General features: G+C 39.2%; 1 protein-coding gene across 1 annotated transcript; it reads left to right on the top strand.

The window, feature by feature from the left end:
• The first annotated feature begins 1,066 nt into the window (after positions 1-1,066).
• Positions 1,067-5,101, top strand: gnrhr4 (gonadotropin releasing hormone receptor 4). Its single transcript, XM_023970893.2, has 3 exons — positions 1,067-1,689; positions 2,403-2,607; positions 2,793-5,101. The coding sequence occupies exons 1-3, from the start codon at positions 1,138-1,140 to the stop codon at positions 3,308-3,310; spliced, it is 1,275 nt and encodes a 424-aa protein (XP_023826661.1). The 5' UTR covers positions 1,067-1,137; the 3' UTR covers positions 3,311-5,101.
• The last annotated feature ends 9,032 nt before the right edge of the window (positions 5,102-14,133 follow it).

The raw sequence follows: 14,133 nt of genomic DNA on the forward strand, positions 1-14,133 counted from the left end.
AGGAACGTGACACAGACACCTAGGTATTTGTAGTTGTCCACATATTCTAAGTCAGAACCGTCCAGAGTAGTGATGCTGGACGGGCGGGCAGGTGTGGGCAGCGATCGGTTGAAGAGCATGCATTTAGTTTTACTTGCATTTAAGAGCAGTTGGAAGCCACGGATGGAGAGTTGTATGGCTATATAGCTCAGATTACCGTATCTGCAGTTTCCTTGAGCCATAGACTGTAAAAAGAAGCCTCGAGCGCACAGAAAAATTGATACTGTGATATTTCAAAGCTTTTAAAACCATGAGCTGCAGTTTTTAAGATAATGTTTTAAGTTATTCAACACTGTCAACATTTTATTTGTTATAAGCCATAAAATGCACATTCTCTATACTTCCACTCATGCTACAACCAGCACTGTAGCTGAAATTAATGAATAGCAAAGTGTTTCGATAAGCTTGCATTGTTATTGTTAGCGGCTTTTGTCTTTTTTAATATCAAGGAATATTTGACTTTCTTTCGTTTTTATAATTTCAAMATGGTCTGAGAAGAACAACATTGACAGGGCAATTCAAGCATAGTCATTATGCAGTAATAATGTATTGGGCCTATAGCCTACTGCACAAACCTCATTGCTATAGAACTGTTTTTAATAGGTTAATGTTGCATAGCCTTACGTTTTAATTATGTCATGTTTTTAAATAAATCTCGACTTTGATTTTGATTCAGAATTGATCTTGACACTAACCTTTTCTGTGACTACTAGCCAAATATAGAATATTAACTCCTGCAGAATTAAGCCTTTCTTACAGTAAATAATACACCAAATGTACATTTTGACTTGGGAACAGGCCTATCTATGTAAAAAAAATAGACCTATCAAAAAAATCCCTCCACCATCTGACTGTTGTGCATTTTCTATATTTACGGGTTACGGTTGGGTGCTGGCCTCAGATTTTCACTTCATCAAATAGTCAGGCGGTTGTGGATGGGTTATTAGCAATTGCGGGCGGGTGAACAAGTGCAAAAACTGCATACTAAACATCCCTCTTTTCCAACCGTTTATTCTTACAGAGTGACCACAGTGTTCACATGAACACGTTGCTGGAGAACAACCAGAGAAGATATTGTCTCTGCCGTTCCTGTGGGATATGAATGACAGCTTGAGAATGTCACCTGAGATCATGATGTTTCACCAAATGATGGAACAAGCCCAGAACGCCAGCTCTGAAGCACTCGCCCACATCTGCAATAAGAGTGCAAGTGGAGACTCACTACAGCTGCCCACCTTCTCCACAGCAGCCAAAGTCAGAGTGATCATTACTTTTACTCTGTGTGCCATGTCAGCTGTCTGTAACCTAGCTGTGCTGTGGGCTGCCAATACTAACGGCAAGCGCAAGTCCCATGTTAGGATATTAATAATTAACCTGACTGTGGCAGACCTGCTGGTGACTTTCATCGTCATGCCTGTTGATGCTGTCTGGAATATCACAGTTCAGTGGCAGGCAGGAGACGTCGCCTGTAGGCTGCTGATGTTCATGAAACTTGTTGCCATGTACTCCTGTGCTTTTGTCACAGTGGTCATTAGCTTGGACCGCCAGTCTGCTATCCTCAACCCACTAGCCATCAATGWGGCCAAGAAGAGAAGCAAAATCATGTTGTCTGTGGCGTGGGCGATGAGTGTGATTCTGTCTGTTCCCCAGGTGAGGCTCTGGTTAAGAGAGGTTTCATGTTTTATCTCCTCAGCCTAATCTCAAGACACCACCACAAGGATACAACTATACTTCTGGTATACCCCAGGGATGTTAAATGTTTTAAGTAAAACATCAAATGACATAACCCTGCAGCAGCATTATAGCACATTACTGACTTGATGCATGTTGTCAGGTTCACTTACCAAGAATAGAACATTTTGATTTTGACAGCAATTAGAAATGTAGTAATGGGAAGCACTAATTAAGAAAACTAAACGCTTTCCTGAAGGGAATTTCAGTACAGGTGTTGCAGTTAATATTGTCCATGGTTTAAGAGTAACCTTTAAATGTGATTGATAACTGGTGAATAGGGCCATCATTTACTGACTCCTGGTTATGACATTAATTTTAAATTTGGAGGCTCAGCAATAAAATCCATTAAACTACATAGGCTTTGAGAAATGGAATCACTGAAAGAAGCCCTTACCTGCAATTAATTTCAAGCATTCAACGCTTGCCTCTTCACCTTTGTGCAAATTCAGTGAAATGAGCAGTTAAACATGGTATTAGTCACATTGCAGACTAGGCAAGAGCAATTTTCTGCTGCATGAAACACTAGTATTTCATGCAGTATATCACTTAAGACAAGCAATAGAATTATGGTTAAAGACCATACTATTTTTATTGTTAAAAACAAACATTTCCTTTGTGTTGTCATATAGATGCTGATATTCCACAGCGTGACCATCACAGTCCCAGAAAAGTTTACCCAGTGCACTACCCGTGGGAGCTTTGTCCAACACTGGCAGGAAACCCTGTACAACATGTTCACCTTTGCCTGTCTATTCCTGCTGCCACTGATCATCATGATCGTCTGTTACACACGGATCCTGGTGGAGATATCCAGTCGTATGACCCATGGAAACAGTAGGTCAAATGACATATTTTACTGTCAATTGTAGTATTCTAGTGGTAGTTATTTCTAGGTGTAGTAGTATACAGTTGTTCATGAGGGGGTTACTAAGAGCACTGCATATTGATGATAAAGGTAATATAAACATATTGACATATGGTGTTGAGATTAGGAGAAAGTGTTTATTTCCTTGTTTCAGTGTCTTCTAAGGAGATACATCTCAGACGCTCCCACAACAACATTCCAAAAGCACGGATGAGGACTTTGAAAATGAGCATTGTTATCGTGACTTCCTTCATCGTCTGCTGGACCCCTTACTACYTGTTGGGACTGTGGTACTGGTTCTTCCCAGACGATATGGATGAGACGGTCTCTCATTCTTTGACTCATATGCTCTTTATTTTTGGCCTCTTCAATGCCTGTTTGGACCCGATAACTTACGGCCTGTTCACTATCCATTTCCGCCATGGCCTGAAGCGCTACTGTCGGAGCACAGCCACGTTCAGCCGTGAGTCAGAGAACAACACTACCCTGACCGGCTCTTTCAGGTGCTCTTCCTTCCGCATGACACGGCTTACCCAGCAAGGCCAGACCACCATCACTGGCCAGATGGCAGAGGAGGAACAGGGCAAGAAACCCTGCCGCTATAGCAACTACCTCACAGTTCACAGCAGTGGAGGTGACCCATGTCCGGCCAATCCTGAAAGCATGATATGAGGGATTAGAATAAGTCCTACTTAAGAACATTGCTTATACCCTCATCTGTWGGCTGACAATGAATAACTTGAATACTTTTGTGCTGTAAGAAAGCACATTTTGCTTACATTTGCATTCAGCCAGACATGGCTTAAAGTGTAAATCATAAGACACTTATCTGCATATKACTTCAAACGGTAGTACTCCCGTAGAGTGGTCTTTGGAAAAACATTTTTCATTCAATAGAGCCATACAGACCAAGTATACCAGGAAAAACAATATATCCAATTTCCTCAAGATGTGCAAAGGAGGAAGCTTATAAATGAATTGCTCTTTCATCTTGCAGGCAGAAATGACATATGCAGTGTAAAAAGTGGGATGACGCTGTTGTTGGTCTGAAGTGCTTTTACTGATTGGAATGATTGAAAATTATGCTTTGGTTTGTTCAACTTATTCTATATAAAATTTGCCTGGGAAAAAAATAAATAATAATTTGACAGATCAATTACGTTTTTTAAATTGAATGAAAGCTTCTAAATTGCTTTCAACACTGCATGCTCATTGAATAGTGGTGGGGGCAATGTAGCAGCCGCAGCCTATCAGAAGAGTTGGAGGCGTGACTTATTGGGAAGTGGCTTTCAGGTTGCTGTTTTTTCCATCCTGTGAGTGAATGTCATTCCAGTTAATGTGGTCTACTTTAGTCACTTGTACACTGCCAGCATATGTAATGATACTTGCTTAAGAGCATGTGATACTGAAAACCCTGGTAAGATTTGTATATGTTAAGGTAGACAATGCTTGTTTGCAATATTGTAGCTACGAAATGTGAAAGACTTATGTAAAGAATGTTTGGAAAAGTTTTTGAACAAGCTTTTTTTTTTATTTACAGGAAATKTATTTAATTGCTTGTAACCCAATTTGAAGAAATGTGGATATGTAATTCCTATTTTTAAAATATGACAAATGGGCTCTATTTAGGCTACATTAAATATTAGTTTGTATTTATTACTTTTAACCAAAGGGGACCAGTAAGTTGAGTGTTGAAATTTGAAATATAGTTTTGGTAATAATCAAATAAAACTGTGTGCATTGAATCTACTGTAGTCGTTATTCAAACTTAGTCTTGTACACTGACAGCATATGTACTGATACTGGAATTGCTTAGTTTCATCAAATCTAGCATTTTACAATTGAGAACCTAACCCATTTACTTGTAACCAGTTGAAGTAATTTTTTGGGGTTGATCCAGAGTCATTTTAGACAGTGTGGACTTGGAACAAAACTGTAAATGTAGGCAAATTCAGTCCGATGACATCTAGATGCTCAACTTGTGGTTCATTGTACAATGTACAGAACAGCTTTATGTGAATTCTATGATCAAATGAATGTTGTGATGCAGTAAATATTGTAATCCAACCGTATAGCCTTTATAATTGAAGTGGTTGGGTATAGTTAAGTGTGAATCTACCTTACAGAAATATGTATAGTTTTGGTTGGTTCTTTAGTAAAGTTATGTCCAGTGCTTCAGGGAAATCACTGCATAGTGTATTGCATTGACATCAAACTGGAGACAACCAAACTGTAAAATGTGGTTGGTTGGCTTGTCATCTAAAAAAATATTGTGTCTGTGTAATACTTTGATGGTCACATTCTGTACATGTTACAGTAGAAGACAAACAGATACAGGTACTTTAATGTTGAATTTACTGGGACCCAAACATGTTGCAGAAAAACCCCGAAGWCACACTTCGTTAACTAATATTCGGTTGTATGCTTTTCTCTTAAATGTTTGCTTGTGTTCAAAGAAATAAGTTAAGGAGATAGCTATATTTGTGTGCATGATTACAATATTTGTATTTGTGTACATTATTTAAATAAAGTTGTGTTAATTGTATTAATGCATACTAAGCAATTCCTAAATTATTGGAAGTGCAGAATTCATTGAAAGTAATTAACACTATCATATGTGAGCTGGGGGGGTTGATTAGTTACATATCGCAATATTATTTGGGACTCAAAGTATTGATTTCCCCCCCAAGAAACATGCATACATGCATACACTGCCGTTCAAAGGTTTGGGGCAACTTAGACATTTCCTTGTTTTTGAAAGAAAACACATTTTTGCCATTTTTAAAATAACATCAAATTGATTAGAAATACAGTGTAGACATTGTTAATGTTGTAAATGACTACTGTAGCTGGAAACGGCAGATTTATTTTTATGGATATCTACAGAGGCCCATTATCAGCAACCATCACTCCTGTGTTCCAATGGCACGTTGAGGCGACTCCGGGATGCTGGCCTTCTAGGCGGAGTTGCAAAGAAAAAGCCATATATCAGACTGGCCAATTAAAAATAAATGATTAAGATGGGCAAAAGAAGAGATACTGGATAGATGAACTCTGCCTAGAAGGCGAGCATCCCGGAGTTGCCTCTTTACTGTTCACGTTGAGACTGGTGTTTTTCGGGTACTATTTAATGAAGCTGCCAGTTGAGGACTTGTGAGGCATCGGTTTCTCAATAAAGACACTAATGTACTTGTCATCTTGCTCAGTTGTGCACCTGGGCATCCCACTCTTTCTATTCTGGTTAGAGCCAGTTTGCGCTGTTCTGTGAAGGGAGTAGTACACAGCGTTGTACGAGATCTTCAGTTTCTTAGCAATTTCTCGCATGGAATAGACTTCATTTCTCAGAACAAGAATAGACTGACGAGTTTCAGAAAAAAGGTCTTTGTTTCTGGCCATTTTGGGCCTGTAATCGAACCCACAAATGCTGATGCTCCAGATACTCAACTAGTCTAAAGGCCAGTTTGATTGCTTCTTTTAATCAGCAGCACAGTTTTTAGCTTTACTAACAATTGCAAAAGGTTTTTTTTAATGATCAATTAGCCTTTTAAAATGATAAACTTGGATTAGCTAACACAACGCCCTATTGGAACACAGGAGTGATGGTTGCTGATAATGGGCCTCTGTACATATTTCATGAAAAATCAGCCGTTTCCAGCTACAATAGTCATGTAACAATGCCTACACTGTATTTCTGATCAATTTTATGTTACTTTTCTTTCTAAGTGACCCCAAACTTTTGAATGGTAGTGTACGTACAGTACCAGTCAAACGTTTGGACACGTACTCATTCAAGGGATTTTATTTATTTTTACTATTTTCTACATTGTAGAATAATAGTGAAGACAAAACTATGAAATAACTCGTATGGAATCATGTAACCTAAAAAGTGTTCAACAAATCAAAATATATTTGAGATTCCTCAAAGTAGCCACCCTTTGCCTTGATGACAGCTTTGCACCACCCTTGAATGAGTAGGTGTGTCCAAACCTTTGACTGGTACTTTACACACACACAAACACACACTGAGTGTACAAAAGATTAGGAATACCTGCTCTTTCCATGACCTAGACTGACCAGGTGAATCCAGTTGAAAGCTATTATCCCTTTTTGATGTCACCTGGTAAATCCACTTAAGATGAAGGGGAGGAGACAAGTAAAATAAAAAAGCCTTGACTATTCAAATCAAATGTCATTGGCCACATACACATGGTTAGCAAATGTTAATGCGAGTGTAGCGAAATGCTTGTGACATTGAGACATGGATTGTGTATGTGTGCCGTTCAGAGGGTAAATTGGCAAGGCAAAAGATTTAAGTGCATTTGAACGGGGTATGGTAGTAGGTGCCAGGCGCAGTGGTTTGAGTGTGTCAAGAACTGCAACACTAATGGGTTTTTCATGCTCAACAGTTTCCTGGTTGTGTCAAGAATGGTCCACTACCCAAAGGACACYCAGCCAACTTGACACACCTGTGGAAAGCATTGAAGTCTATTTTGGTCACTGTCGCTCGCTGTGGACCACTTTTGACACCTTGTTGAGTCCAGTCTGAGGGCAAAAGCRGGTGCAACTCAATATTAGGAAGGTGTTCCGAATGTTTTTTACACTTAGTGTATATGTTTTTAGCTAGGTAGCGTTAGCTATTGCTAGTCGGCTGTACCTGCRCCAAAACGCCGGTATTTTTCATCCTATAGCTTGTTTACCAACAGTTATTTCTATGATTTACAATGCATATTCTATCAGCATGTTTCAGCACCTAATATCATATTGTGAGGTCCCTGGCAGTTCCCAGCTCTAATGTGAGCCTGCTATTACAATACAGTTCAATTCAGTTCATTATCAGACTATCTCTGGACTGATCAACCATTTGATCTTATTAGGGATAGTGGTAATGTCCTTTGCATAAATAGTGTAGTATTATCTGATAAATCTATTTTCCATTTTCAGTGCATTGATCACACACTGACTGAATGGCAAATGCATCAAAACAAATGTCCTTGTACCCTACTGATTGCCAACTGTATGGAAAAACAACAATGTATCTTTATACAACGGGTGGTTCTAATCCTGAATGCTGATTGGTTAAAACTGCATTCCAGACGGTGTCTATTCCACAAGTTACCACCAGCTAAGTCTATGACGTTAAAATGCCTATTTTTTTCTGTTTCATCTGACTACGCAATACACTGTCTTATCAGCCCAGCCAGGCAATTTATAATCTTGATTTACACTATTCAAAAGCATCTTAACATTATCTCCCATTTCTTTTAGACTAACATTTAGTTTAACAGCAGAGATTTGTAAAAACCTTGCTGTCTATCTTTCCGACATTTGCAAAATTGTTTCAATATTCAAATTCAATCTCAGCTGTCCCATAGTAATGAACGTGTCAGGAGTCGGGATGAGACCGACAAGCATGCAGAGTTTCTCACGCAGTCGAAATCATGAATCACCTGGCATAATTTTCATGGAAATATACAAAGAAATGTCAATTGAAAAAAGGTCAAACGAAACTAAGAGCAGCTAGTTTGCCGTCTTTCCAGCTTCAGTTTGAAGTGATTGTGTTAACTGTGTTTTTAGCTAGCTCCTCTGAACAACAGGGTCCTGACGAGAGAGCATATTTTCTATGCCAGGCGAATTTGCGCCTCATTAGCTCATTGTTATAGATCTATCCAAATAAATGTCACTAGAAAACAGCCAAAATAAATGCAGCTGCAGCTACTGTTGACTGTTGTTATTATTGCTGCACTGTTTGACGTGACTGTAAGTTAGCCGTAGTTGGCTAGCTAGCAAGCAAGGGATAAGAACATTGCCAGCCAGTATGGCAATGGAACATTTAGAACGAACGAACGACTGGGTCGTGTCCATAGATACAGAACAAAAAGACTGAACGACTCCGGCAACCGAACCGATAGAACGAACGACCAGGCGGCTTGGGTAGCAACCCTAGATTTGTGTCGGGACGATATGTTGTGGAAGAATAAAATAGTATGAATAAATTCATAAAATGTATGTTTTTAATGAAAATGTCAATCATTATTGTAATATGTTGGTAACCCATTGTATAAAAGTGATAATGCCCTCGAAGCCGGTGTTTGGAGAATATATTGGTACGGTTTGCCGGCCCGAATATATCAAATACATCCTCCAAACACCGGCTTCGAGGGCATTATCACTTAAATAGACCACTATTTATTCATTTATAAAGGCTGTTCCAGGGAGTTAGCGGTTGTTTTGAATGTTTACCGCAACTAAATCTCTATGGTGATAGAGAACCAAACACATTCATTAATGATGTATTATACTCAGGAAACTATTTTTGTTTTCCTCATTCTGTCAATGCATTTTTGAACCACAGCAATAAACAAGACATGGTTCAGTAAACCTAAACATTCGTATATATAATACAGGACATGTAGTTGTTGGAGGAATGTATATGTTTGACAACCTCATTAATATGGGTGCATCGGCTTCCCAGTCTGCATCACTGTTGAGTGACACAACTGACAAAGGTCAGCAAAGCTTTTTGACACACCTGTATGGAATGACTAATGAGAAGAGCATTTCATTAATTCCCATCTAATAAATATGTATATCTGTCTGTGAGAATGCAGGGTACTCTCTGAGAGACATACATGATGATAGCCCTCTTGATTGATGCAGTTGTTTGTCCCTGTTTATCTAGTGAGACAAACATGTAATATTGTTAAGTCTCGATCCACTTTGTGGAACTTTAATTTCATGTCTGGTATTGCCTCAAAGCCCTTTGGAAGAACCCTCAGTGGTAGTTCTGATTAGCGAAATTGTGAGTGATTGCCTGTCATTTTTAGCCAGCAGCATACCACCCTGCATACCACTGCTGGCTTGCTTCTGAAGCTAAGCAGGGTTGGTCCTGGTCAGTCCCTGGATGGGAGACCAGGTGCTGCTGGAAGTGGTGTTGGAGGGCCAGTAGGAGGCACTCTTTCCTCTGGTCTAAACAAAGATCCCAATGCCCCAGGGCAGTGATTGGGGACACTGCTCTGTGTAGGGTGCCGTCTTTCGGATGGGATGTTAAACGGGTGTCCTGACTCTCTGAGGTCATTAAAGATCCCATGGCACTTATCGTAAGAGTAGGGGTGTTAACCCTGGTGTCCTGGCTAAATTCCCAATCTGGCCCTCAACCATCACGGTCACCTAATAATCCCCAGTTTACAATTGGCTCATTCATCCCCCTCCTCTCCCCTGTAACTATTCCCCAGGTYGTTGCTGCAAATGAGAACGTGTTCTCAGTCAACTTACCTGGTRAAATAACGGTAAAATAAATAAAAAAAATTTAACATGGAACTTTAACTATGCAATAAGTCACAGGCTATGCTGTCCTGTAAGGTCCTCCATCTGAGGATGACTGTGTAATCTGTCTCACTTCAGAAACAATGCAAGTATAGATTCATATCTCYGACCACACAGGGATACTGTCAAGGGAGATAACTTAACATGAATGATTTTGCCTCATATGGAGCTATGTGATGGTGATGTTCTGGTGGGCACTTCATAATATCAACCACAATTTAAAGCCATACACTGTTAAAACCTCTACGGGATTGGTGTGTCCCTCTGCGGGACAGTTGAGCTAATGTAGGCTAATGTGATTAGCATGAGGTTGTAAGTAACAACAAAAAAAATCCCAGGACATATATCTGATATGGGCAGAAAGCTTAAATTCCTGTTAATCTAACTGCACTGTCCAATTTACAGTAGCTATTACAGGGAAATAATACCATGCCATTGTTTGAGGAGAGTGCACAATTATGAACATGAATGTATTAATAACCCAATTAGGCACATTTGGGCAGTCTTGATACAACATTTTGAACATATATGGAATGGTTCATTGGATCAGTCTAAACACTTTGCACGTACACGAATGCCATCTAGTGGCCAATATCTAAATTGCACCTGGGCTGGAATAATACATTATGGCCTTTCTCTTGTATTTCAAAGATGATGTTACAAAAAAGCATTATCTTTTACCAGATCTAAGGTGTGATATTCTCCTACATTAATTTCACATTTCCACAAACTTCAAAGTGTTTCCTTTTGAATGGTATCAATAATATGCATATCCTTGCTTCAAGTCCTGAGCTACAGGCAGTTAGATTTGGGTATGTCATTTTAGGGGAATATTGAAAAAAAGGGTCGGATCCTGAAGAAGTATTAAAATCTCTTTCCACCAGGAACGTCTTTCAGGACATTGAAAATTATAAGTGCGCCAGCTCCCTTCAACTTTCGTGTTTGTAAGGAGGGTTTGATTGTAACGAGAATTGAACTAGACATGATTTATTAAGAGGGCACAATGTTATCTTCTACCGAGTCAGAAACCCGGATCCGGGAGCACCCCCCACCCCCCACCAGTAAAAAAGCTGAATAGCATAGCTAGCATAGCGTCACAAGTAAATAGTAGCATCTAAATATCATTCAATCACAAGTCCAAGATACCAGATGAAAGATCCACTTCTTGTGAATCCAGCAATCATTTCTGATTTTTAAAATGTTTTACAGGGAAGACACAATATGTAAATCTATTAGCTAACCACGTTAGCAAAAGACACCATTTTTCTTTGTCCACCATTTTTTCTCTCCACCAGTAGCTATCACCAATTCGGCCAAATAAAGATATTGATAGCCACTAACCAAGAAAAAACCTCATCAGATGACAGTCTGATAACATATTTATTGTATAGGATAGTTTTTGTTAGAAAAATGTGCATATTTCAGGTAGAAATCATAGGTTACAATTGCACCCACCATCCAAAACTCGACTAGAATAAATACAGAGAGCAACGTGTATTACCAATTTACTCATCATAAACATTTCATAAAAATAGACAAAGCATAGCAATGGAAAGACACAGATCTTGTGAATTCAGACAATATTTCAGATTTTCTAAGCATTTTACAGCGAAAACACAATAAATCGTTATATTAGCATACCACATGTGCAAACGTTACCCCAGCATGAATTCAAGGCAACGGAGCAATAACGTTATGATCACAAAATATATTAATTTTTTCACTAACCTTCTCAGAATTCTTCCGATGACACTCCTGTAACATCATATTACAACATACATATAGAGTTTGTTCGAAAATGTGCATATTTAGCCACAAAAAAACGTGGTTATACAATGAGAATAGTAGCAAAACTGGCCTGAAAATTCCGGGCGCTATCTTTGAGAGTGATCTAGTCTAATCGATAGCTAATCATAAACTTGACTAAAAATACAGGGTTGACAGGATTTGAAAGACAAATTAGTTCTTAATGCAATCGCTGACTTACATTTCTAAAATTATCCTTACTGTGCAATACCGGGTCCGCCAAGCGAAGCTACACATAACAAAATGGCGATATATGCGTTTAAAATTTTCAACAGAACAGCGATTTATCATCATAAATAGTTCTTACTGTGAGCTGTTCTTCCATCAGAATCTTGGGCAATGTATCCTTTCTCCGGTCTAATCGTCTTTTGGTCGAAAGATGTCCTCTTGTCCCGTCGAAATGGCCAATACGTTCGGTATGTACAGGAAACGTGCCCAGCTCATGGAAGGGTGTCACAAATAAATGCCTCAAAATCGCACTAAACGGATATAATTGCTATAAAACGGTTTAAATTAACAACCTTATGATGTTTTTAACACCTATAACAAGTAAAACATGACCAGCGATATATTACTGGCTAAACCAAGGCTTGGAAAGAGGTCGGTCCAACGTCCTTCTTGCGTCGAGCGCAGGGTCCAAAGGAAAGCTACTTCCGGTCTTTTGTGTTTTATACGGGCCCTGATTGCGCAATCGACTTCATTCAAATTGTCACCATTTACTGACATCTAGAGGAAGGTGTAGGCAGTGTTTGTATCCTCATAGCATTCACAGGGACATTAAAACTGACATGGGACCAGAGGCCAAGATTTCTGAAATCTCACTCCCTGTCAGGAAAAGTGCTGTAGATAGAGTTTCTGTTCCACTCAGAGACATAATTAACGGTTATAGAAACTAGAGAGTGTTTTCTATCCAATAATAACAATAATATGCATATTGTACACAGCAAGAATTGACTACTAGGCAGTTTAATTTGGCAATGTCAAAAAAAATAGTGTCTAACAGCACCCCCTATTGACAAAAGGTTAAGATTGCAAGACATAATGCAGTTGTTCCCAAAATAATGTCAGTGTGTTTGTATATGACACATTATGTCCCATGCTGCTGAGTGAAGGTGTTGAGTTTTTAGGCTATTATGTTCTTAAATTGTAATGCAATAAGCAATCAAGCTCTGTTAAGTCATCAAAAAGGAACATATACTTGTTTGGTGCATCCTCTTTGCCGCAATAACCTTACAGTGTAAAGGATGGTTCAGAGTTGCAATGCTACTTTAGTGTCATCAGACCTCAGCATAGATAGGTGGACCTTTTGTGACCTCAATGAGTTATGCTTGTACTGAACACTGAGTGTACAAAACATTAGGATCACCTTCCTAATATTGAGTTGCAWCCCCTTTTGCCCTCAGAACAGCCTCAATTCATCAGGGCACGGACTTTACACAGTGTTGAAAGCATTCCACAGGGATCCTGGCCCATGTTGACTCCGATGCTTCCCACACTTGTGTCAAGTTGGCTGGATGTCCTTTGGGTGGTGGACCATTCTTGACACACACGGGAAACTGTTGAGAGTGAAAAACCCAGCAGTGTTGCAGTTCTTGACACACTCAAACCAGTGCACCTGGCACCTACTACCATACCCTGTTCAAAGGCACTTAAATCTTTGGTCTTGCCCATTCACCCTCTGATTGGCACACACACAATCCATATATCGATTGTCTCAATCATTCTTTAACCTGTCTCATCCCCTTCATCTACACTGATTGAAGTCGATTCAACAATAAGGGATCATAGCTTTCACCTTGATTCACCGGGTCAGTCTATGTCATGAAAAGAGCAGGTGTTCCTAATGTTTTGTACACTGTGTATGTCTTGACAGAATCAAGAGGATCTTTGAACCCATTTTTCCCGAGGAGTGGTCATGATTATCAAAACTAATGTCTGCTATGATTGCAATCCAGTCGTGAAAATATTAATTTCATTATTTTCATCTATACCAGACTACCATATTCAGACTACCCTTATATCCACTTTAAAGTGTGCTGTTGCACAGCCATACACACTGATGTATCACAGTTTTTCCTTTTAACAGATTTAAAACATTTGTTTGAGGTAACAAAGTCTAAGAGAGTAAGTAGTTGATAATCAGTTTGGTATTAAACCATTTTTTTCTTGGTACTTGGGTCCCAGTAACACTGTTAAGGTTAATTCAATAGTTTACAGTAGTGAATTACTGTAGTCTATTGCTTTACAGAAAGCCTCAGTCTGGAATGACGTCATTAATTGTCGATTAACTATAGCAAGATATTAACACAACACTACTGTACTGAATATAATAATGCTCTGGGGAAAGCTGGGGACTGAGAAATCCA

This window comes from Salvelinus sp. IW2-2015, linkage group LG26 (genome assembly GCF_002910315.2).
Source record: "Salvelinus sp. IW2-2015 linkage group LG26, ASM291031v2, whole genome shotgun sequence".
NCBI lineage: Eukaryota > Metazoa > Chordata > Actinopteri > Salmoniformes > Salmonidae > Salvelinus > Salvelinus sp. IW2-2015.